We start from the raw sequence: 27,071 nt of genomic DNA, 5'->3' as shown, positions 1-27,071 counted from the left end.
AAAGAAGCAGAGCTGCCAGAGAGAGTGACGCAGGAGCAGCCAGTGCTCACGTAGGGCCACATAGAGGCAGCTAAGTGCTGCGTAGAGCACCAGAGAGGCTAGCGTAGCTGACGCGGAGGCTCAGAGAGGTGACGCGGGGCAAGATAGGTTGATGCAGGGCTAGCACTGGGCTAGGAGAGGCTGACGCAGTCCAGATTGGGCAGACGCTGGGGTTTCTGGGGCAGATTGGTGCTGAGTAGTTGTCGGAAGGAATATCCGAGGTTTCAGCCAGTAGATTTGTCAGAAACCGAGAGGTATTACTGCTAAGGAAATTCTCTGTTGGGTAGGCTAGTTTCGGCACCCAGATTGTATTATGATATTGTTTAGTAAGAAAACCCTCAGATAGCTGCACCGGTTTTTCCACATTGGGTTTTCCGGGGACATTAGTCCAAAAATAATGGTGTGATATGGTGTGTTTGTTTCTGTGTCTTTTTAGTCGCTGATCTGTAATATGTTGAGGATGCATTAGTGTTTATTTTTAGTATTTACATTGTAAATAACTTGTTAAGGAAAATAACAAGTAGGTAGGAATAAAATAGATAAAGTGCATGGAGGGTTTCTAAATAAGTAAACTCAGAAACTTCATCATACCGAAGTTTCTATGGTGTGAAACTGCAAATACAACCGTGTATGTTCAAAACCGGTGCCCTTATCAAGCATTGGACTCCAAAACTCTCAAAGAAATGTTCACTGGTCAGGAACCTGATGTCTCTCATTTTAGAATTTTTGGAAGCCCTGTATATTTTCATGTGCCGAAAGAGAAAAGAAGCAAATTGGGTGCATTTGGGAAGAAAGGAATCTTTTGGGCTATAGTGAAAATTCTAAGGGATATAGAATTTATGTGGCTGGTCAAAAGGAAGTTGAGATAAGTCATAATGTCACCTTCGACAAAGATATGGCCCTCAGGAAGATCAACAACCTTCCTATCCTAAGGAAGGATAAAGAAGCTGACACAGGAAATCAGGGTGAAAAAGAGGACGAAACGATGCCTGGTATTGATGAACATATGGATCCTATTGATCCACTCCCTTATGAGCCTTCCTCCTCCAAGAGGAGACCCTCATTGCTTAGGGATACTCTCGAAGATTCTGAGAGGCACATTGCACCAAGGGGGACTTTCCGTGAAAGCGAGAAACCGAATAGGTACCAAGAATATTTGACTGTCATGGGCATTATCATTCAAAATGAACCTTCATCATTCGAAGAGGTTGTGAAGCAATAAGTATGGAAGGATGTTATGAATGAAGAATACGAGTCAATTATGAATAATGATGTCTCGGATGTGGTCCCTAGACCCCAGGACATGTTAGTTTTCACTTCTAAGTGGCTCTACAAAATCAAGGATGGAGCTGATGTAAGTGCAAGAAAGTTCAAGGCTCACTTTGTTGCTCGAGGCTTCTCTCAAAAGGAAGGTGGAGATTACGATGAGATATTTGCACGTGTTGCCCGATACACCACCATCCGCTCGATGATAGCCCTTGCTGCCTCGCAAGGATGTAACCTACATCAAATGGATGTCAAGACCGCCTTCTTTCATGGTTCAATAAAAGAGGAAGTCTATGTGGAACAACCCGAGGGGTTTGAAGTTCATGATCGGGAAACTCATGTATGCAGGTTGAAGAAAGATCTCTATGGATTGAAGCAGGCACCCTGGGCTTGGTAGGAGAGAATCGATAGCTATCTGATGAAGTTGAGATTCACTAGAAGTGAAGCCGATCCGAACCTTTACTTCAAGGTTGAAAATGATAAACCTCTCATTCTGGTACTTTATGTGGACGACCTCTTTCTAATAGGTGCAGACCCTCTCATTCACAAATGTAAGAGGGAGTTGGCTTCTAAATTTGAGATGAAGGACTTAGGACTGATGCATTATTTCCTAGGGTTGGAGGACTGGCAAAATCCAAGGGAAATTTTCCTCTTTGAAGGAAAATATGTTGTGAAGATATTGGAAATATTTGGGATGGTGGACTGCAAGCCTATGACTACTCCGATGGAACTCAACTTTAAGAAGTTATGTGTTAGTGCTGCTAGACCTGAATTAAGAAATGTTTCCGACTATCGTCAACTCATAGGAGCACTGATGTTCTTGGTGAACTCTCGTCCGGACATATCTTTTGCAGTGAACACATTGAGCCAATACATGGTTGAGCCTCATCATATACATTGGATTGCCGCCAAGAATCTTCTGAGATATCTTTGGGGCACAATTACTCATGGACTGAGATACACTGCCAGAAATGTGAGGCTACATGGTTATTCTAATGCTGATTGGGCTAGCAATGTGGTGGATCACAAGAGCACTTTTGGATGTTGTTTTTGTTTGGGTTCTGCTTCAATATCCTGGATGAGTAGGAAGCAGAAATCAATTTCCTTGAGCACCGCCGAGGTCGAATACATAGTTGCTAGTGTGGCCTCCTGTGACGCTATGTGGTTGAGGAAGCTCTTCAGTGAGTTGTTTGGACATGTGCTGGATACCACCGTGATCTTCTGCGATAACCAGAGTGGAATCCGATTATCAGAGAAGCCCATGTTTCATGATCACTGCAAGCATATAGATATCAAGTACCACTTTATCTGGGATATGGTACAACGAGGAGCTATAAGGCTCCATCACATTGGGACTGATGAGCAAGTCGCTGATATTCTGACAAAGCCCCTGGGGAAGGTCAAATTCTTGGCCTTCCGAGAACGACTTGGAGTCGTGGAGAGACCCTCTTATGAGAGTCCTGTATGAGATGGACATTGAGCTCTGGGAGCTCCTGGGGGCTTGGGGTACTTCTTGGAGCGGTGAGCAACCATAGGGTGAGTGGTTCAACCTTCCCCTAGTGATTTGTTGTGTACAGGGTGAGTGGTTCAACCTTCCCCTAGTGATTTGTTGTGTACAGGGTGAGTGGTTCATCATCCTTCCCCTGTGATACCCCTTGGCGACATGTGAGCATGACGAGTGGTTCATCCTTCTCCTACCGAGACATCCTACCATGTAGTCTGGGACTCATGGGAAGTACCGTAAGTTGCACGAAACGGGGAAATGGGTACAAGTTTTCGAAATGGGCACGGGTATGAAACATGACACCCCCAAATTTTGGAAACAGGGAAACGCAATATATATATATATATATATATATATATATATATATATCTATTAGGACATTTAAGAAATATGTGCAATCATAAAGTATATATGATGCATTCTAATTTATTACATTATGATTAAATTATCAATTGTCAATGCATAAACTATAAGTCTCTAAATTTACATCACATTTACTCATGAATGATCACATAATGAAAATAGCAATATCCAAAATCAGCCACGAGAAATTTCTAATTTCTTGTCTCGTGCTTGATTGGGAATCTCCTCCTACATAGTCGAACGACCTTAGTGCTCTTGATTAAATACAAGTTCCATGCACTAGTACCCTACGTGCTCTTGATTATTGGGAGTCTCCCCTGGATAGAGGGCTTAGTTGTCTTGAGTAAATACAATTTCCATACCCTAGTACATGACAAAATCCAATGGAAACATTGCAATCCCCCCAATTTTGAAATCCTGAAAAACAAATAAGTCTTCTGGATTTTGAGTGAGATCTAAAATTCTACTTTCTCGATATGAAATCCAATGAGGGAAAAACCACTCTCAAACATCCTAAGTCATTTCATGGTAATGTTAAAAATTTAAGTAAAAGGATGACATTGCCATGAACTACATATCAACACTAGGGCCATAGGCTTGAACATTAGGCTGCCCCACTCAGAAAATCCTCTTTTTTATAACTGGAGAGGCATCTAGAAGCATCCAGAAGATATTTTAGTCGCCCAATAAAGTATTAGAAATGAAAAAATAAAAAAAATACAAGAAAAAGTCAAGTTAGAAGAGGAAACTCCACCGTACGGCCTGGAAATGCGTTTTCGGCCGCACTGGCCACGTTTCCTCCTCGAGAAACGGGCCAGTATGGCCGGAAACGAGTTTCCAGGCCGTACGGTACGCGTTTCCTCATTTCAGTTTCGTTTCCGGTCGGAAACAGATCCTTCTCCAACGTTTCCTGCAACTTGGGAAGTACCTCTCATCTGGCCAATGAGTAGGGAAATGAGGGTAGAGAACATGGTATGTTGATTTTGGGTAGCATTGGATGTGTTGTAGCTCCGAAATTTGGTGGAGGGGTTAGAACACATGAGATCTCTAGAACCTAGAAATCGTTCGGAGAAATTCCACCCGGATGAGAAGTTATTAAAATAATTAATATTTTTAATGGGTTCCTAAGTCTGAACTTAGGTAAATAAAAATATTAATGTGTATTAATAAAAATATAGGTGAGAAGGTTCTAAGTGACGAGGATTGAGCCATTTCTAATCCTAGCCATTGATTAGAGATTAGATCACGACCGTTGATTCATCAACAAGAAAAGTATAAGAGGAGGCTTGAGGGTCAGTTGGAGACACACCGAATTGATCAAAGAGTTTGATTTTTCTGGGGTGAGGTTTGCTGAGAAAATCGAGCTAGTGATCTGAGTTGCAGTGAGGGGCAGTTTGGCAAGGGAACTTCAGTCCGAGGCCGAAGAATACATAACAAAGAGACAGAGTAGCATCGGGAGAGACAACGCAGGCCCTTAGAGGTAGCGCTGGGGAAATTATGTGGGACAGAGAGGGAGCAGTTTAGCAAATCGACTTTCTGAGCAAGGGAGGCTCACTGTGGGGGTGATACAGCTCCTAGAGGAGGTGACGCAGTTCCAGTGCAGAGCTTGGAGCAGCCATCACTGCCCAACACTGGGAACAGCCGGGTCATCTGTGGGGTTTGATCATCTAGTGGTTGAATTTGCTGGAATATCTGTCTCCGGATAGAGGTACTTTTGCCAGGATTTTTCTCTGTTGGGTGAGCCATATCTGGCACCCTATTTGTATTCAAGAATCTGCTTAATAATACAAACCCTCTATATGCGGCACCGGTTTTCCCGAATTGAGTTTTTCCCGGGATGATTGTCCCAAAATAACGGTGCCCCTTGTGTGATTGTTTCAGTGTATTTTAGTTCATGATCTGTATGTATGTGTAGGCTGCAATAGTGTTTTACGTCAATATTTATGTAATTAAATAATTTGTTAATGCAAAAGAACATGTAGGAGATGTTAAACCAGTAATTGCAGTAGGGGTTTCTGATGTGTAGATTCAGAAATTTTCACATGGTATCAAAGTGATTGTAGATCATAGGCAACTGAAGACACCAACCAAGAAATCCAGAGAATTTGCAATAGAAAAGCAGCTGTCCCGAGTGACAGCTCTGTTCCAAAGCCAAAGATGCAGGAGTGATGCAGTGTAGAGAAAGTGACATAGAGGCTCATGCAGTGCCTGCATCAGCACTTTGAGCCAGGTGGAGGTGACGCAGTAGCTAAGAGGAGCCCATGCAGTAGCTGTGTCAGCCGTCAAGGCCAGTGCAGATGCAAGGGGGACAGATTAGGCTCACGTAGAGCCACGTTATCTTTCTAAGCCAGGAAGGATTGACACAGTTGGCTAGGAGGAACTGATCCAGGCCGCACAGTGGCTGCATAGAGCTTGAAGGGCTCAGATTCTTCAAGTTGTCGAGGCTAAGGAAGCTAAGCAAATTTTTGGTTTGAGGCGCTGATGGGACGTTGTTTCTGTTGGTGCAGAACAATGTCTAAGGAGACTGAACCAAGGTAGAGGGAATCACCGCCTTGACAGATTTCTAGCCAAGAAATCTATATCTGGGTTGCAACAACAAAGGAGGATTGGAGAGGAGCGATTCGACAGTTGGCTAGAGGATTTCCGAGAGGGAAGTCAAGACTCAGAGGTATTCTAGAGAGGAGCTGCTCGTTAGAGGGTTTCTTGTGCCCAGGGAATCCAGATCCAAGTCTTGCTAGATTGACAACAGGAGAGGGAGAAGAGAACCAATCCTATTTTTGAGCAGAGATGGCAATGAATGGGTTGAGGGATCAAGACAGATTAGACAGAGCTTCCAATTTTGTCATCTAGAAGGGTAGGATCCTGGCAATCGTAGATAAACATCGCATCAAGGACTATGCCTTGAAGGTGTTTGCTATTCCGGTTGACGTTGATGTGGCACAGAAGTACGAGGAGGCCCAGGCGAAGGCCAAGTGCATGATCCTAGATGGGGTCAAAGATCATGTAGTACCACACATTGCTGAGAAGGACACAACAAGAGAGATGTGGGAGACCCTGACCACCTTGTACCAAGGCTCTTTTGTGCAATGGAAGATGCTATTAGAAAATCAGCGGAGACAATACTAGATGCAGAAAGGAGAGGAGATAGATCTCTACCTTCTCAGGTTGTACCACACATTGCTGAGAAGGACACAACAAAAGAGATGTGGGAGACCCTGACCACCTTGTACCAAGGCTCTTCCGTGCAATGGAAGATGCTATTAGAAAATCAGCTGAGACAATACCAGATGTAGAAAGGAGAGGATATAGATCCCTTCCTTCTCAAGTTGCAAGGGATTTGCGACCAGCTGACTTCCGTGGGGTCTACACCAGATCCAGAGTTCATGGTCAGGACTGCCCTGAATGCAACTACCGAGGACTGGGAGACATTTGTCCAAAGTATCTTGGGCAGAGCGACTCTCCTCAGTTGGGAGGAGATGTGGGCAGCTCTTCGGCAAGAAGAGCTCATGGGGTTGACCAAGGCAGGAAGTAGTGGCAAGGGAGCCCGAGTCAAGAAGGACGAGGAGGAGGATGTAGCTCTCGCATCAGCGGGACAACAGAAGAGGAAGAAGAAGGACATCACCAAGGTCAGATGCTTCAACTCTGGGGAACTGGGACATTATGCCACTTAGTGCCGTAGGAAGAAAAGCAAGGGGGGTCGCTGACTCAAAGGCCGCTCCAACAAAGGCAGACAAGGATGTCAAGGATGAAGATTGTGCCATGAGTGCTCATGCACCTCCGGAGAAGAGGTGGGGAGATATGGAGTTGTAGTCGAGAGGACTGCATGTAAAAGGGCAATATCTTTGAGGTGCCCAAACTCTTGGATCACAAACAACTACGAGAGCCCTTAACGACAGTAGCATAATGATGGGTGTCAGTTGGAGCGAGGTGTGATGGAGCGACAATGGCAGAGCTAGAGTGCCAAAGTCTGAGGCAGCGCAGTGGATGTTGTAGCAGTGCGAGAGGCACATAGTAGTTTGCAGCAACATAGTGGCAGCAAAGGGTCAGCACAGATTAGCAACAGAGGTATCCTCAGCATCATGAGGCATCCATACTAATCAGGATGTGAGTGTTTGGGTGAAGTTTCTGTTGCTTACTTCTCAGCAACTGAGTTGCAGTGTGGCGGTTAGCAATGGCAGTGCTATGGGCAGCATAATGCAACATTTTGAGAGGGAGCTGTAGTACATATGTGGCAGTGGTAGTGGCAGAGTCATGGACCACGGTACAGGAAGCAATGATGCAGTGGATGAAGGGAAGCAGGCCAAGCATCAGCAACACAAAAGACTGATGTGAGGACTGATGTAGTGCATCAGTGTAGTATTTTTGTTGAGAAGTAGTGCTAGAGCACATTGCTTGCTAAGAGGGGGTGTAGATTTTGGGTAGCATCGGATGTGATCTAGCTCCGAAATTTGGTGGAGGGGCTAGAACACATGAGATCTATAGAACCCAGAAATCGTTTGGAGAAATTCCACCCGGATGAGGAGTTATTAAAATAATTAATATTTTTAATGTGTATTAATAAAAATATGGGTGAGAAGGTTCTAAGTGACAAGGATCAAGTCAGTTCTAATCTTAGTCATTGATTAGAGATTAGATCACGACCGTTGGTTCATCAACAGTAAAATTATAAGAGGAGGCTTGAGGGTCAGTTGGAGACACACTGAATTGATCAAAGAGTTTGATTTTTCTGGGGTGAGGTTTGTTGAGAAAATCGAGCTAGTGATCTGCGTTGTAGTGAGGGGTAGTTCGGCAAGGGAACTTCAGTCCGAGACCGAAGAATACATAGCAGAGAGGCAGAGCAGCACTGGGAGAGACAACGCAGTCCTAGAGAGGGTGACGCAAAAGCCGTAGGGGCTGACGCAGGCCCTTAGAGGCAGCGTTGGGGAAATTCTATGGGACAGAGACGAAGCAGTTCAACAAATCGACTTTCTGAGCAAGGGAGGCTCACTGTGGGGTGACACAGCTCCTAGAGGAGGTGACGCAGTTCCAGCGTAGAGCTTGGAGCAGCCATCGCTGCCCAGCACTGACAACAATGGGTCATTTATGGGGTTTGATCATCCAATTGCTGAATTTGCCAGAATATCTGTCTCCGGATAGAGGTACTTCTGCCGGGATTTTTTCTCTGTTGGGTGAGCCATATCTGGCACCCTAGTTGTATTCAAGAATCTGCTTAATAATACAAACCCTCTATATGCTGCACCGGTTTTCCCGAATTGGGTTTTTCCGGGGACAATTGTCCAAAAATAACGATGTCCCTTGTGTGATTGTCTCAGTGTATTTCAGTTCATGATCTGTATCTATGTGTAGGTTGCAATAGTGTTTTACATCGATATTTATGTAATTAAATAATTTGTTAATGCAAAAGAACGAGTAGGAGATGTTAAACCAGTAATTGTAGTAGGGGTTTTTGATGTGTAGATTCAGAAATTTTCATATAGTACTATCGATGGACGCGTTGTGTACTACCGTACTGCCTATGCTAGGATGTACGATATTGATCTGGGATCAATGGGAACTTACTTTGGGTTAGTAAGAGTGGTATGAGACACTCTTTTTTGATTGGGACTGATTTCTGGTTAGTAGAGAATGGTATGATACATTTTCGATCACTTCTTCTTCTTCATCGTTCAACCGAGTAGAGTTGTGCAGAGATGTGCATTGAAGGCAGTGAGTACAGATTGGCAGATAGATTAGCAGGTGGAGTTCTCCCTAGTTGAGAGGGAGTGTTAAAATCGACAACTAGGGCCAAACTCCACATGGGTCATCTTATTTATGACAACTGATATTTTTCTTGGGTTCCTCTCTCCGAGAGGTGTAGGATTGATTGAAAGATCATCTGATTCTGACATGTACAAATGAAGATATGAATTTATTTATATTATGGACAAATTATCAAGGTCGACCAGCAAACTCATGTAGGCTTAGAAGCCCAACAATGACGTCTATTCATCCTCAACGTTAGCTTATAAATACATGATGCCTCCTCCTCATTTGGACATGCTCACCTTCACACATCTTTCTCTCTCCTTATCTGATTGGGTACAGATTTCTGGGTAGCTCCTCTCTCCACATGTGCAAAGAAAAGGAAGGGCATTTTCTGTTTTAGCGTCGAATAGGTTTGACCAAATTTTCAGAAGGTTGTTTTGGGCTTCGTCGACCAAGCGTTGACCTGTTTGACTGCATCTTTGTGAGGGTTATCTCTGATTGTGCAGGCCGCATTTTTTGGCACAAAAATCGAGGCAATCCGTTGACTGTTTGACCAACGTTGACCTGTTTGACTACGTCTTTGTGAGGGTTATCTCTGATTGGGTAGTCCACATTTTTGGGCATAGAAATCAAGGCAATCCGTTGACTATTTGACCAGTGTTGACCGTGGTTAGGGCTAACTGCAGGTTGACTATTTGACCAAACTTTGACTGGGCTGAATTTCGTTGTTTTGAGGGTTGTTTCATCTTGCTGTTTGGAGGCCAAAGTTGACTGAAGTTGACCAAATCTTTGAGGGTCAAATCTGCCCTGTTGACCAGCGCTAACTTTTCTGGTTAGGGCTCTTTTGATGTTGTTCTAAATTATCAGAATTTGTAAATTGTATTATCCCTCTCTGCTGAACTATTGACGACTAAAATAAGAATTGATCAAGGGCTTCCCAACATTGGGGTTTGTCCTTGGCTGGTGCCACATCTTGTGTCCTCTTGTCTTGGCTTGTCTTCTACTGTTTATGTTTATTTTCTATCTACATTTTACTATCATGTTGATGTGATTGCTAAATTGGATATTGATATTGGTCTAATAAAGTAATTGAAGTAAAATTGCTCTAAAGCATAGAACATACCATTGTTGCCTAAAATTAATTGTACTTAACAACAATGAGAAAAATGATCTTAATACAAGATGAGTGCTTTAACGATACAAGTGCAAAATTCAACTATAGGTCAATCCACAAGATGCTTAAGTAAATCAACTTATTCACCAATGATTATCAACACAAGATATTATGCCAATTCAAACTTAGAAGCCCAAGATAACTCTATCAACAAGATTACCTTTAGATTTTGAGCGCAAAGTTAGACAAAATTTAAGACCAAGATGAAATAAGCCAATTTCAAATTTATGATAGTCTATATCAGCAGTGATAATTCAGAAATTCCAGACTTTATTAGTGTTATGACAACAATGAAGAAGCCACTTTAAATCATGAAATTTTGCTCAACCATGAAACATAAAAACTTCCAATGACTAGCAAATGTAAACTAACTTGTTTAACCCACTTTATGATGAAGTATTTAGTGATATTTCAATATGAAATATTTATAACAATAGTAAATAGATCACAGATCAACAAACTAATGAGGCCCAAAATAGTGACCGAGATGTCCAAAATAGTAAAATTTCACCAAAACTTGAAAAAATTAATATTTAGGGCTATTTGGAGGATGTGATTCTGAAATTTAAGATTTGATCTATTTATTACAATAGTAAACAGATGACATATCAACAACCCAACAATGCTCAAGATAATCCCCAATATATCAAAACATAGTAAAAATTTGCTGGAAAATGAAAATTCAAAATTTTTGGCCCCCTTTAAGTATTTGATTCAAAAAATTTTGCAGCCTTGATTCAACAATTTACGCAGAAAATTCCAGCAAGCAAAAATTTAAATCTAGGTCAAATCCAAGATGCCTAAGTGGCCAAAACTCATGAAAATTAAGATTTTACAATTTTAAGTGATTTTGATTGTTAAGTATGTGAATTTAGGGTTTAATTTTTGTTCATTTGAATTCTGTAATAAAACTGAAGTAAAACAAAGGTTTAGAGGTCAAACCCTAGGCCGAAGGCCTTGTAGAAACACTTGCCCAAGTGACCCAAAATTTTGGATGAAGATGCCATTTGAAAATCAGAATTTTTTAGCCTCAAAACTTGCAAAACTGCCAAGTATTTAGCCTTAAAAATTTTTAGAAAGAGTTTAGGCCATATTAGGGCAAAAGAGGGCAAGAAAAGGCAAAACAAGGCCAAGGAAGGCCAATTTGTGGGGATAAAAGGGGCTGAAATGATAAATCAGGGGCTAAAACGGCAAGAGGAGGCCAAAAACTGAAAACCTGTGTTTAAATTTTTTTCTCTCCCAGATTTGAATTTTGCCATCAAATCTTCAGTAAATGTCCCTACTAAATTGTCTAGAAACTAAATGTTACCCTCAAGGGCCTAGATCTAGCTCTTCGCTCACTTGATCCCTTGATCCAACCTGCAAAAATGAAAATAAAAACACCCAAAACCCAAATATATACAAAATAGATCTAAAACCCCCAACCCAAGTTAGAAATATAAGTTTCACTTAAAATCACAAAATTATTTTACAAATTGTACATGGGGTTTTAAATAAATTTTGAGAAAATAATTTTTATAATATTTTTTCTTGAAAGAATGGCTAAAATGCCTCAAAAAATTTATTTCTCACTATAGCCTTGGCGAAGATTTAATTCACCATATAAAAACTAGGAATCCAAGCAAGATGATCCTTGCTCACAGTCTCTGAACTTGGAGACTAAGGATTGAGTACTTGCAATCACTATGTATTATCTCAAAATATATCAAGTAAATCGCCACATAGGAAGCCCGTAGTCAATATATACCACAGATCAACGAATAAGAACACCTCAAGTTGCACCCCAAACTGTTTTGTTATAGTAGAAAAAATAGTTCCCAGCGGGACAATAATTTACAAAATGCTTCAGTAACAATTCTAGCCAGAAATCAAAATGACTAGAGACTCAATTCACTCTCTAATTTATAAATGAATTCTCCAAATAGAAAAATAACGACTAGTTTCTTTGATCCTTGTCAAAATAATCTTGGCCATTGATAAACACTTCAAGATCTTTGAATCTTGGCCCTTGGCTTTTTATTTTTGAGGAATTTTCGAATTTATCATTTAATTTCATTTTAATTAGCTCAAAAATAACTATTTTGAGCTAATTTCCTCAAAAATTTGACCTTGATTTAAACCACCAAGGTCCAAGGGTCTAAATTTTCTTGAAAAATACAATATTCCCTTGGTGGATGACCTTTAAAATTTGATTCTTTTAAGACCCACGAATTTTTCCATTTGGGGAATTTATTTTCCTAAGACAATTTAATTTCACTGTAATTAATTAATTTTCTGGCTTGGGATTTAATTTTATTTTTCCAGAAAAATTAGTTAATTTACACATGAGGGGATTTAATTATTTTTCAACCCTCTAATACATAAGATTTTTCATTTACAAGACTCAAAGAGGGAATGCACATTTGGCTTAGACCCTCAATACACATAACCCATCTGCGACACAATATGATCTAGTAAACCAAGTGATTTGTAATAAAATAATTTAGCCAATTAGCTTAAATTATTCCCAAACTGCTTTTACATCAGACTTGACTAAAAACACTAGGACTCACTGTTATGAATATAAATTACATAAAATAAACTGAAATAAACAATGTAAATAATAAAATAATGAAATATTGATCAGGTTAAATAGTCATTAAGTTAAGTGAAAAGGCATATCTACAAAGACATGCCCAGTCATGAAAGAAGAAAGAAAGAAAGAAAGAAATTATTTTAACGTCCACGAGGCTAAAGATAGCCTATGGGACAGATTGCTTTTTCATCTGCTTGATGTATTCGGCCCTTTTTTTGTGAAGCTTCACAATAAATGCTCCCGTCTTCTCGACAAACCCCTCGTTAAATAGATTATCCCAAGAGCTAGCTGCCAACGTATCTGCATAACTTTCCCTATTGTCTTTGAAGGCCTCACATTCTAAAATGAAATGTTTTTCTGTTTCCACTTTTCCGGAAGAACAAAAAATGCATACCCTTTCCTCCCACACTTCCTTTGGCCTTTTCCAGCGCCCTGTTTCACAACGGAGTTGATGAGAATTAGTCCTTAACTGAGCAATAAGAATTTTGGCTCTCCAAGAGATATTGGCCTCTATGTATGCTTTTGGTTGATGATTATGAGTGGGATTAAACACTTCAATATAGTAATTTTTCTTTCTTCCTAGCTCCTTCTCCCAAGTACGTTCGTGGAACTTTTCCATAACAAAAGCTTTTATCTCTTTGCTGTTTATGGGGCACGCGTTCAAGAAAATATCCCATTTACTAAACCATTTGTTATTTTGTTGCATCCAAGTTTTTTTGCTCTTGCACAATCTATCATTAAAGACAACCTTAGGCCATCTACCCTCTTCCATTTGCTCAATTTTTTTTAAATAACTTATGACTCGCACCATAGCAATTGCTTCAATAGGAACAGCCCCTGTTTCACTTAACAAGATATCATAAGGCATTGCACTTTTAATCTTAAATTTGTTTGTAATCAAACGCTTCTGAATTTTCTCAATTTGTCTCCACTGCATGTCAGAAGTACTGCTAGCCCACAGTTCACAACCATATAGAATCACTGGAATCACTAGAAGCCCAAAAAGAGTTTGAGTGGTCTTCCAGTCCCATAACTCTGCCTCTCTACACCTATTTTGAAAAGCATAAAATGCTTTCCAACCCCCAAAGTTCTTTTCTTTCTACAACCATTCCAGCTTAGATTTTTGTTGAAGTCAACTCCGAGGTATTTGTATTCCGCAACTTCTTCCAGAATGTTGCCTTCAAAGTAGAACTTATGTTGGTTATGTTTTCTTTTCTTAGAGAAGACCACTACTTTTGTTTTGCTGATATTGACTTGCATCCCCACACTTCTACAAAAATGCTCAAGGGATAGTAAGTGCTCTTGCAAACCAAGCGCCGATTTAGCAATCAGAATAAGGTCATCTGCATACAAAAGAAGCCTTATAACAAACTTGCACAAATAGATACCATCACCCCCTTGTGAATTTAACCACTCCTCAAGCTTATCGATATATAAACCAAAAAGGGTAGGAGACAGTGGGCAACCTTGCTTGACCCCGATATCGCTTCTAAAACTTTCAGAAATGCCTGCCAAAGTTCTAATTTTGACTTTCACCTCTTCATACAGCCTATGCACAGCTGCTCTCAAATGTTTAGGAACCCCAAGTTCCTCCATTCTTTGCCAAAGTTTTATCCTAGGAACCGAGTCAAACGCTTTTCTGAAATCAACAAAGCAACAAAAGACTTCTTCCTTATTCTCCCAAACTTTTTCAATGATGTGCCTTAAAGTTATGCAATGATCAACTGTTGAATGCTTAGGTCTAAAACCCGCTTGCCCTTTAGCACGCTTATTTCTTTCTTCTGCCCACTTGCTAATTTTGTTTTCTAGCATGCTTCCAAATAGCTTTGCAAACAAAGGGTTTATCATGATGGTCCTATAATTGGAGGGATTATTGATGTCACCGCTCTTGAAAAGAGGTATTGCCAGACTAGTTGTCCAATCTGTGGGGAGCCCTTGTTGTATGATGTTGTTGAAAATTTTTGTAATGTGAGGTGCAAGGATCTTTGAGCCCCACTTTAGATATTCTGCTTGGAGTTCAGCTAAGTCTTTTGCTTTTCCAACACCCAACTTCTTGATACCCATCTCTACCTCTTGTATCGTGAAGAGTTTAGTATCCGTGTTGACCAAGGGGGGAGGGTCAACCTTGGGAACCTGCTCATAGAGTTGTCTTGCATAGTCAAACCATTTAGAAGCTGTAATATTATTTCCAATTTGTATCTTTTTCGGTTGGAGCTCCTTCCAAAATAATTTGGGATTATTTTTCCCAAGGAAGATTAGTTCTTCCCTCCTTGAAACCATGAAATCAGCCTTTTTCTTGCTTAATAAATGCTTGTAAGATTTGAGCTTTATGTTGTCCTTGTTTGACTCTTTCCAGATTCTCCTTGCCTTTTTGCATTCCTCGTCAAACCAAGCATTAACCGGAAAGCAATTTGTTTCAGACTTCTTAATTTTTGTTCTTTTGCACTTTGCAAGTGCGCATTGAATTAAATGTGTTAATTCATGACTATGAAGGCTGTGAATTGTAATTTTCTCCTTCTCAAAGAGCCTCTCTAACGTCATTTTGAAGGTATTACAATTTTCTGGGGTCAAAAGAATTCTGCCCTGTGGGAGATTTTGTTGGACATGCTGAATTTTTGACTCTAATTGTTTCTTTCCAATCCAAGAGAAACATAAATAAATTGGCTTGTGATCTGATTTCAAATCCCACAGCTGATCTCCAACTAGAACTTCGTCCATTTTCTCACACAAACCATGCGAGCAAATTACATAATCTACCACACTTGCTCCATTGTAAGTATTGCAAGTGAAATTACCAGACTTTGCCCATCTAGTCAAGCCATTACAAATGACTAAATCAAAGGCCCCACATAGAGTAAGCAATTGTTCACCAAAGAGATTGCAGCCCTTGTCCTCTGAAATTCTTTCCCACTGATGATTGCTTTCTTCTGTAAGCCAAATAGGGTCACAATCATCTTTACAACAAAGAATGCTAGCTTGCTCACTTGCAGTCCTAGCATTGAAATCACCCACTATAAGGACTTCACCTAGCTGAGAATATGTTGCAATATCCGCTTTTAAAGCTGCAAATGGATCTTTGTGGTCAAGCCCTCTACCTTTGTAGATTTTTGAGACCTGTGGCGCAAAATAGCATGCTGCAATTCTGATGTGGTTTCCATTTTCTGATATTTTGAACCAAATGAATTGATTATTTGAGTCTTCTTTTTCTAACTGAATGAGACGACCTTCTTTCTGCTTTACTAAAACCATGATACCCCCGTGCCCTTTGCCATTCCCTGCTGCCTTGTTCCACACTACCATCTTCCAGTATCCTTCAAACAAAGGTGTCTTGCACCCTTCATGCTCATGTGTTTCTATGAGGCAAATTATGTCTCTATTTTCCGCAATAGGCCCTAACCCAGGTCCTCGTCTCCATGGGTAACCTCTGCAGTTCCAACAAACTAATCTCAAGGAAACCTGGGTATGACTTGATTGCTATTTATTTTGACGTGCAAGACTCACATTTGAGTCTTTGTCCCTGTTTTCCCGTACTGACCTTGCTTTCTGATTTCCTGTTGAAGAGTTTGTTGCTTCTTCTTTATTACCATCTTGCTGCTCTGTTTTGGAAAGAGGTCCAAATCACTGTTGATAATATCGGCGATATTCGGAAATATCGCGATATTTTCGGCAAAACGATATATCGCCGAGAAAATATCACGATATTTTCTGTTTTGAAAATATCGCGATATTTTCAAAATATCGGCAAATATCGGAAAATATCGGCAAAATATCGCGATATTTTGAAAATATCGGCAAAATATCGGCTATATTTAAAAATTTGAAAAAAAAAAAAATTATGCTTGCCGATATTTGCCGATATTTTCGCCGATATTGCCGATAAGATATTTTCTGGACCCTCGCCGATATTTTGCCGATACCGATATTTTCAACACTGGTCCAAATTGCGCTATCACAGCTTTGCCTTTATAAATCCATGCTCTCTTTCCTTCATCTCTTGCTGCCCTAACCTTTAAAATTTCCTCTCTTCTTTCCTCCTGTTGTTTTACAGTTAAATCTTTTTCTAGGAAAAAACGAAAACCCCTCAACAGATGCTTCTTGCTTAGAATAATATATTTATCCCGTGAGCTAGGCATAATGACTTTTATGGGCCTGGCTCTCTCCCTGTTAAACTTACCCACCCTCCATGCTTGGTATATTTGTCCTTGCCATAGCAACTTGTCTTTCAAGAAGTCTCTTGCAAGGTCAAGAGTACATTCATTTTTTCCATAGTCTTTCACCTCTTTAATAATTATGTTTGCTGCCCTATTTTGTCTTTCCTTGCCTTCACTATCTTGCATGTTGTCAACCTTATTAGCAGAATTACTAATAACTTGAGCCCAAGTTTTGGAAACTTTGGTGGAATCTTCTTTCATTTCTTCCCTTGCGTTCTCTTCATGGTTGTTTATTTGGACAATCATTTTCCCTTTATCCTGGGATGATTTCACATTCACCGCCTCTGTACTTTCCACTACAGATTTCTTTATATTTTGCACATCCGCCTTCATGCGTTGCCATTCTGTCTTCCCTATCAGGAGAGCTTCCTGTAGCAATGCCACTTGTTCTTCTAAAATTTTATTGCTTTCTGCTAACGCCTTGTTCTCAGCCGTTATTATATGAATTTTATGATCTCTTTCCTGCCCTTTAGCTTCTAAAACCTCCAACCTTTGTTTTGCATTTAACAATTCTTTCACATAAAGATCAGATGACCAGGTGAGAGGTGTGGATGTGGGACTATATAAGGCAAAATCATCAATGGTTTTTCCTTTGGGCTTCTTGTTGCCACGTGCTTGTGGAGGAGACTTGTTTGGGTGCTTTTTGCGAGGGAGTTTCTTCCTTGTTTGCTCCCATTTTAGACGAGCTATTCTTCGTTTTAAAATGCCCCGATATTGTTTGGCATTGACCCAAACCCACTTCCCAGCTTTGGCGGATGATGCAATTTTCACTTGTCCTAAATCATTTGTCTCCACATGTTCTGAAATTTCTGGTTCCTTTGTCATGTTTGAATGCATTTGTTGTTGCTTGCTTGCTGCTCAATACTTCCGCTGCATAAAAACTCCCTGCTTTCACACTGCTCACTGTTTGCTGCTCGCTGCTCTTACTGCTGCCCAAATTGCTCTGCTCACTGTTCACTGCTCATACTGCTCACTGTTCGCTGCTCGCTGCTCTCACTGCTGCCCAAATTGCTCTGTTTAGTGGGAAAAGCTTTTCTCTGTCAATTCTTTCCGTCACGCCCTTCCACCATACTTACTTACGCTCCCACTCCTCAAGTTGCAACAGCCTGACGCCGACTTTATCAGAATCGCAAACTTTCTGTTCGCAATCAACCCTCGTGAGCTTCAAGTTCACAAAAAAAGAATAACGACCGAATCTATCAGACCCGGCAAAATGCGAACCCTATATAATTACCAACGCGTCAAATGTCTGGTAAAAGTATCAAACCCCTGTAAGCTTTCAACACCGCTACGAAGTATCAGACCCGGCCTCTCTTGCTTCACCGTGCTTCGATGCCGAAGTATCAGACCCGGCCTCTCTTGCTTCACCGTGCTTCCAAGTATCAGAGCCCGTGCTTCACCGTACTTCCAAGACCGTGCTTCACCGTGCTTCCTCTGAAAGGACACTTGCCTAGGTATATATGCAGGTCCTCATTGTAACATTCAACATCACTTATACATTTTTATATATAATAAATTATTATTACAAAATACCTCTTGTGTATTTTTACTTTAAAGCCAACAAGCTACAGGTTTTGTTACTTCAGTGGTATCAAAGCCATGGTGCAAAATATAGTCATGCGGGTCTTTGAACGTTGTTCGCCGTACAATATGCCATTATGTTCACGTCCTGAATTCTTGGAGCACTTTAGTAAAATTCAAGAAGCATTTCAGCATTTAGATAAATCATTTGCAGAGGTTAAAGCATGTCGAAGGGAAATCGATAATAAGGAAGATGATAGCAATAGTGAAGAAACGAAACAAGAGGAAGCAAAAGAAGAAGATTTCGATCAAAATGATGATAATGAACATGAAGATGTAATAGATAATGATGAATATGAGGATGATATAGATCAAGATGATGATCCAGATGAAGTTGATCTTGATGTGGATGAAGACTATGAAGACTATCTTGGAAAACAAGAAGATGTCAAAGTTAGGCTTGAAACAATTAAAAGCCCTTGATAATAAATTTCACCCTAGCTTTGGGGTTTAAGCTAGGGTGAGTATGAGGTAGAGAGGCAGAGACAATACTGAGAGACCAGTGCAAAAGCACAGAGAGTGAGAGCAATAGCAAGTCTAGGCTACGCAATACCCAGCAGAGACAGCACAGAGGCCAGAGGGACTGCGTCATCCACGTAGAGGCTGTTGGAGTGACGCAGAGGGTCCCAAAGGCTGTGCAGTGCCTTAGATGGCTGACGCAGAGGGTCCTGGGGTTGACACAGGTCAGCAGAAGGCTGATGCAGAGGCCAAAAGAGCCAGCTTTGAGCTTCAGTTGTGCCGGAGAGGGTTTCGTGGGACAGATTTTTTGAATACCTGGTTCCGGATATAGAGGTATTGCTGTCGTGTATTTTTTCTCTGTCGAGTGAGCCGATTAGGCACCTAGTTGTACTCAGATAGATTGCATAATAATATAACTATCTAAATAGCTGCACCGGTTTTCCCGCATTTTGTTTTTCCGGGGACATTTGTCAAAAAATAAAGGTGTCACTTGTGTGCTTGTTTTATTTCAGTTGATGATCTGTAGATGTTGTGACTGTATTGTGTTTATTTCGGTATTTAATGTATTAAATAACTTGTTTGAATTTAAACAAGTAGAAGATATAAACCAACAGAATACATATTAATTTTCTAATAGGTAGACTTAGAAAATTCAACATGGTATCAAAGCGTGGTTACAGATCACAAGAAAACTGAAGGCATCAGCTTAGCAGAGCATTTGCAGCAGATTCAGTTGTCCCGAGTGATAGAGCTGATCCTTGCAGAAAGCGACAGAGGAAGGAGTGACGCAGAGGGATTGCATCATCAGTCTGGGCCAGAGAGAGGCAGCGCAGAGGTTGAGGAGGGCAGAAACTGGCTCACGCAGAGGCCAGAAGGGCTGACGCAGTTGGCTGAGGGAGTTGTTTTGCCGATGCCGGGATTGCGTAGAGCCAAGAGGCTCAATCCTTCAGTTGTTGGGGCATAGGAGGCTGTGGGTAGTTTGCGGAGCGAAGCTGGTGGGGTACTGTGGTTAGAACAATACCTAACAGGGAAAGACCAAGGTAGAGGGAGTTGCTGCTGAGGTGGATTTCTAGCCAAGGAATCTGGATTAGTGTTGCAGTTGCACAGACGATCGGAGAGGAGCAACTTGACAGTTGGTAGAAGGATTTCTAGGAGGGAAATCGGGACTCGGAGGGAGTCCAAAAGAGAACTTCCAAATGGGAAGTAGAGAAATGCAGCAAGAGTCGAACCAAGAACTTCCAGGCCGAAAGTAGAGAGACTCAGCAGGAGTCGAACTGAGAACTTCTAGGCGGGAAGTAGAGAGACTCAGTAGGAGTCGAACCGAGAACTTCCAGGCGGGAAGTAGAGAGACTTGGAGGAGTCGACAAAAGAGCAGCGAGATGGCCGTGAATGGGTTGAGAGATCAGGACAAGCTGGACAGAGCGTCCAACCTTGTTGTTTGGAAGGCCAAGATCATGTCTATTCTAGACATACATCGTATCATGGGCTTAGCCTTGAGAGTGATGGCTATCCCAGTTGACCCGGTAGCTAATGAAAGGTACGAGGAGGCAATGGCTAAGGCAAAGTGCATCATCCTTGATGGGGTCAAGGATCATGTGGTACCGCATATTGTTGAGAAGAAAACGACAAAGGAGATGTGGGACACTTTGAAGACATTGTACCAACATGCTTCTGTGCAGAGGAAGATGCTCTTGGAGAATTAGCTAAGGTCATACCAGAAGCAAAAGGGAGGGCAAATAGATGTCTTCCTCAGTCGGTTGAAGGAGATCCGTGACCAACTAACTTCCATAGGGGCTGCGCTAGATCAAGAGTTGATGGTAAGGACCGCACTTAAAGCAGTCTCCGAGGATTGGGAGACATTTGTCCAGAGCATACAGGGCAGGACGAGTCTTCTAGATTGGGAAGAAATATGGGCGGCTCTTCGTCAAGAAGAGATCAGACGGCTGACCAAGGTGGGGAGTAGCGACAAAAGGGTCAGGTTCAAGAAGGAAGAGGAAGAGGATGCACCTCTAGCATCTGCAGGAAAGCAGGAGAAGAGGAAGAAGGACCTCTCCAAGGTCAAGTGCTTCCATTGTGGGGAATTGGGTCACTATGTGAATCAGTGTCCGAGGAAGAAGAGTAAGAGAGAGGCTTTTGACTCGAAGGTAGCGCCAGCGAGGGCAGAGAAAGAAGTCGAGGAGGATGACGATTGTGCCATGAGTGCTCATGTGCCACTTGAGAAGAAGTGGGGAGACATCGAGCTGTAGTCAGGAGGACTACAGGCGATGAGGGGCAGGGTCTTTGAGGCACCCAACCTCTTGGATTATACCTTGCTACGGGAGCCCCGAAGAAGAGTAGCAGGATTGGCGGATGTAGGTAGAGACAGATGCGGATGAAGTGGCAGAGAGTGCTACATTGTAGGAGTCCCCGGGTAGCGCGAACCTAGCAAGCTGCAACAGTGCGAGAGGCACGGGAGTGTTGCACCAGTGTAGGATGGCACAGAGAGGTTTGCAATGGTGCGAGATGCAGGGAGTTGTTGTAGCAGCGCAGAGGTCAGTAGAGGGAGCACTTGTTAGCGGCAGAGAGATCTTCAACATCGGGAGTGTTTCTAGCCTGACAAAGATGTCAGAAGTTGAGTGGATCAGTTACATACTTCTTAGTAACTGAGTTGCAGTGCAATAGCATGATGCAGCATGATGAGAGGGGGTTGCAGAGCAGATGCAGTTATGTGAGGATGGACCAGCAGCAACACGGATGCAGAGGGAGTTGCCGTACGGATGCAGCAGTGGCAGTGGCAAGGCCATGGGCAACAGTACAGGATGCAGCAATGTAGAGGATGTTGGGTGCGGAGGCCTGGCATCAACACAGGTACTGGTGCCAGATGATCAGAGTGATACTCAGTGAGGAGTATTACTAGAGCACAGTCCTCGCTAAGAGGGAGTGTTGATTTGGGGTAGCATCAGATGTGCTTTAGCCATGAAAATTGGTGGAGAGGCTAAATCACATGAGATCTCCAAGACCCAAAAATGGTTTGGACAGATTGTACCCAGTATGGGAGATATTAAAATAATTAATATTTTTAATGGAGTTCCTAAGTCTAAACTTAGGAAAAATAAAATATTAATTGGTATTAATATAAAACTAGGTTAGAAGGTTCCAAAAGTCATGGATCAAGCCAAATCGAATCTTAGCCGTTGATTAGAGATTTAATCTCGATCCTTGAATGACCAATGAGAAAAGTATAAGATGAGGCTTGAGGGTCAATTGGAGAACACACCAGAGTGATCATTTGTTCATTTTGTTAGAGCGGGGTTGCTAAGCAAAGTTGAATCAGTGATTAGCAACGAGAGGCAGTGAGTACGAGGCAGAGAGGCAGAGGCAAGACTGAGAGACCAACGCAGAAGCAGAGAAAGCGAGAGCAGAGGCCAGTCCAAGGTACGCAGAGCCCAACAAAGACAGCACAGAGGCCAAAGGGACTGCGTCATCCACGCAGAGGTTGCTGGAGTGATGCACAGGGTCCCAGAGTCTACACAGTGCCTTGGAGGCCTGACGCAGAGGATCCTGGGGTTGATGCAGGTCAGCAGAAGGCTGACGCGAAGGCCAGAAGGGCCAACACTGAGCTTTAGTTGTGTCGAAGAGGGTTTCGTGGGACAGGTTTTCTGAATACCTGTTTCTGGATATAGAGGTATTGTTGTCGTGTATTTTTGACTGTCGGGTGAGATGATTAGGCACCCAGTTGTACTCAAATAGACTGCATAATAATATAACCCTCTAAATAGTTGCACCGGGTTTCCCCCATTGGGTTTTTTCAAGGACATTTGTCCAAAAATAACTGTCACTTGTGTGCTTGTTTTTCTTCAGTTGATGATTTGTAGATGTTGTGACTGTATTGTGTTTATTTTGGTATTTAATGTATTAAATAACTTGTTCGAATTTAAACAAGTAGAAGAAATAAACCATCAGAATACAGATGAAAGGCTCTCTAGGAAGGGCTTAGGAGAATTCAAAGGGCTAGGGTTTGAGTATATGACTTGTGAAGGTGATTCCTAGACCCCAAGATCCTTGTTGAAACTTGGATTCCAAGTCGTCTTTACGAAATTGTCTTCAAAAAGTTAAGGGACCAAGTGGACCCAAAATTAGGTCAAGTAAGAGGAATTGATCACTCAAGGAGGGGCTTGACCTAATTGTGGAAGAGAAGAGGATCAATGGACAAATCTTCTTGGAATAGAATGTAATGATCTAGATGAGGTCACTAGCCAAGGGAAACCTAGGGCAAGAAACGGTCCTCGAGCTAGGGCTTAGAATATCTCGAGATCCCATCGTCGGATTTGCTACAAATTTGCAAGGCCTCTCGAGAAAACTCTAGTACTGTTGTGGACCAAAAATCGAAGTGTTTGGATGGCTAAATTGTGAGATAATTGCTGCCCTAGGTGACATATGTAGGTTAGGCCTAAAGGGAAAGAGAGAAAGGTGAGAAAAATATGATTTATGTTGATCACCTATGGAAGACCAATGCCTATTCCTTTGGGAGAAATGTAGTCAAGAAGATTCCAATGATTAGGATGGTTTCATTCAGTTGAGGAGGCCTCAATAACAATTTCACATGGGAATTAGGGCATGAGGAAAACCGCTTGAAGCTCATCTGGACATCATCAAGCATCTTCCTCTTCTCTTCTTCATTGATTGGTTCGCATAGTTCTGAGGCTAGGTTGATGAAAGAGGTTCGCGCTAATCCAAGATTACAGGGTCTGAAGCTCACACGTGTTTTTAGGGTTTTTGAGTCATAGTCACTGGCTTGTCAACATAAATTTTTTACTGTAGTCATTGGCTTGCAAGCTCAAGGGAGCGATGGGAAGCTCTTAGTCACTTGCATACATCCTCCTCCATGGGATTGGAAAGTATGGCTAAAATTTGACAATTTACCGCAGTTGATTGTAGACAAGAAAAGTTGTCTTTGATCTATATTCATGCTAGAAAAATATTTCTAAATATTGTTGGAATAATTTTGCTGGATGATATTGTATTGGGCTCATTGTACTCTGTTGAACATTTTATGACAATCTAATAGAAGAAGAATTTCAAAGGGTTTTCCCCTTGTGGGGTTTTCCCTGGTCTTTGACGAAACCTGGTGTCTCTTGTTGATGTGTTGATTGTCTCCTTTGTCATTGCATTTATTGTTCTATCTTCAATTACTGTTGATAATTGGAAAGGTTAATTGGTATTGAAAAGATTGCTAATTGAAGCACTGAATTGGGCTTAAAGTAATTGATGCAACATAGAACCATCTGAAAATTAACAAAAATAAATCATCTAGCACATACCAGAAATCATCTAGCACATACGTTGAATTGAAACCCAAAGTCTTATGCTTTTACTACAAAATCTAGCAGAGCCTTGCTCAGTACAAAGATAATTTTGATCTAGTTAGATCATGTTTTCATACAATGAAGAGTTTGATAACCTCCTTATATAGAAAAAATGAGAGGAAATAACCCCTCCAAGTGGAAATAACGACTAACTTGACTCGATCCTAGTGCATAACAACTAGTTGCTTCTTGATCCATGCCAAAATCAAATCCTGTCCCTTGATCTTGAAAAAAAAATTTCGCATCTGTTGATGAAGGCCTTGATCCAAGTGCAAAAAATATATTTTCCAACTCTCTTTCCTTGAAAATTGATTTTTGATGATTTTCCACTTGGAGGGTACTTTTATTTTCCTTTATTTTATTTTTTGGATAATTTCTGGCTTAATTTTAATTTTATTTTTGTCAAAGATTAAAATTAAAAAGACTCAAGAGGGTATTAATTATTTCCACCCTCTAAGTGTATCTAAAAAATATATTTTAGCTATGGTGTCTAAGCATGAGTGACCATGCTCTAAATTATTCCTAGACATACTTTTACATAAAATATTACAATTTCAACCATCGGAAGGGGAAATACACATAGACAGACTCTTGAGACTCAACCAAATTCTACGGCAAGATACTTGATCTAATATGAAAAATACATAGACTCGATAAACACTAGGACTCACCTAAGACCTCGTCATATGAATTCCACTCTAGCTTTGTGGTATACTGAGAGAAAAATTCTGCCAATTGTCTGTTTTTATAAACACACATAATTTGGGGAGGTTAAAAAACTCTCTAGGATGAAACCCTTTGAGAAGAATCATAGGCTTACTTAGGTGTTATTGCATGGCTTAATAGTCATACTAGTATCATTTACAATAATTTTGGAGAATTTGGGATTACAATGATGAAATTGACTCAAAATATTGTCTGCTGCAATATACTCTGCGCCCTGGACTGTTCACATGTACATGGTTAACAGGTACCAAATTAATTGCAAGACTAGCTTTTGAACTCCATTTGACTTAAGTGCTATGGGTCACTACTTTCCTTTTTGATTTCAGGGTGTGCCTATCTTTCCTTATTATTCTATAATGTGTAAGGAGTCAAATGGACTTGGGTGTCTTCAACGGGAAACATGAAGACAATACAATATCAGTTCTAGATGGTGTAGTTTCTGTAGTCATTATGGTTGGTTCAATAGTAGTCAAACACTCTTGATGTTTGTTTAGGATTCTATAATTTGGCTTTTCTTTAAAACATTGTTTATGAGTTTTTGAATAACATGCATTTGTTATGATAAATATGTGCAGTAAGGGCCAATCCGGTGATAACTTGCGTGGAAAGCCATACCAGTGAGTCCTCAATATTCATCGCATGTTGCTTTCTATTTTTGTTTGTATTTGAGACAAGGAAAGCATTCATGTTGAGGATGTGATTTATATAAATTCAATGTATGAGGATAATGACATTGAGATCAAGGCTCAATTTTATTGGTATGTTAAGAGTTGAAAATGATCTAAATTAGTAGATTGTTTAGGTAAGTAATGGTATTTCTTGTGTTTTCTATAGTCCATTTCTTAATGTTCTGTTATAGGATGAAACAAAGGTGTTTGTAACAACATGAAATTTTATAATGTGTTGATTTTTAAGTCCTTTCTTGGATGGAAAGCCTCTTCCAAATACCGTGCTACCAGCAAGCATAAAGTAGATGTTGAATGACTTTTTATGCTGTCAAATATATATTAGGCTGAAAATAATGTAGGATTACCTCAAAGAAATTAAATGATCCATATGTAATCAGATAAACACCAAAAGGAATGAAACAATAAGGAGACTAGTGCCATTCTCTCAATAATGTCCTTTCTAATCAAGATAAACAATGAAGACCAAGACCCTACAAGAAGGGGTCTTCAAAAGTGCACCTTCACAAAGGAGATCAACTATAGCTTAATAAATTTAGTCAATACTCATTAAGTTTCCTAAATGGATAGACAAAGCAATGAATTAAATACTTACAAAAGTAGCAAAGGAAGGAGTGGAGTGACCAGAAAACATCTTCCTTCCAAGTGGTAGAGCTTACCCTTCAATATAAGATCTTGTTAGCTTGTAGTAGACTTGACCATTTAATATCAATCTTTATGCACCAAATTGTAAGCAAGAGTGAAGAACTTCAAGAATTAATACCAAATTGCCTCAGTAGCTAGACACAAAACAAAATTGTATTCTCAATAGCCAACAACAACCAGTTGAAATTTGAGGGGGGGTCTTCTTTTATAGAGTAGGTTTCAACAACCCTTATATTACAAAATTATCTTTATCTCCTTGGGTGTAGCCCACGGAATCTCACAAAAAACTTGTCTTCCAACTAAGCAGACAATTTGGAACAATACATAATATACAAGAAAAGATGTACCACATGTACAATATTCACCCAAGAAAGGGAGATGTCCCGCCAAAATAGTCAAAAGGAGGTCAAGAGAACCTAATGTTCCTCAATGATACAATGTAACCACCTCAAGGTGACTCTGCAATGAGGATAGATCCACCAAATATGCCAATGGCTTTGCTCAAAACGAGGAGAGTCCACTGGTGTGAGGACATGGGAGGCTCAAAGAGGATGTGCCTCACCTAAAAATATCTCCAAGTGTCATATGAAAGGTCTCCAAGACATAAACTCCTCATCTAATCATGCCAACAACATCCTCAGTTCAAGGGAAACCCAAGAAGGTCCATGTTACCCCCTCACATTGTGATGTTCCCAATTTTGTGCATGTTAAAATCACTAAGGAGTTTTGCTAACTTTTGATAATACTAAAAA

General features: G+C 40.8%; 1 protein-coding gene across 2 annotated transcripts in view; it reads left to right on the top strand.

Moving 5' to 3' along the window:
• LOC149202209 (uncharacterized) overlaps window positions 1–27,071 on the top strand; it is a 511,066-nt gene that overhangs the window by 308,913 nt on the left and 175,082 nt on the right. Inside the window, exon 10 of one of the 2 annotated variants that reach the window (XM_089403125.1) lies at window positions 25,564–25,605. The exons of the other annotated variant lie outside the window; for it this stretch is intronic. Within the exon in view, the coding sequence (XP_089259251.1) occupies window positions 25,564–25,605 (42 nt within the window). The remainder of the gene's footprint in view (window positions 1–25,563; window positions 25,606–27,071) is intronic. 2 annotated transcript variants of the gene reach the window in all.

The sequence above is a fragment of the Pinus tabuliformis genome, chromosome 2_1, assembly GCF_031772625.1.
Source record: "Pinus tabuliformis cultivar Carrire ecotype Pingquan chromosome 2_1, CPIR1, whole genome shotgun sequence".
Classification (NCBI taxonomy): Eukaryota; Viridiplantae; Streptophyta; class Pinopsida; order Pinales; family Pinaceae; genus Pinus; species Pinus tabuliformis.
The sequence above is the reverse complement of the archived record's forward strand: the minus strand, read 5'-3'. Positions and strand labels throughout refer to the sequence as shown.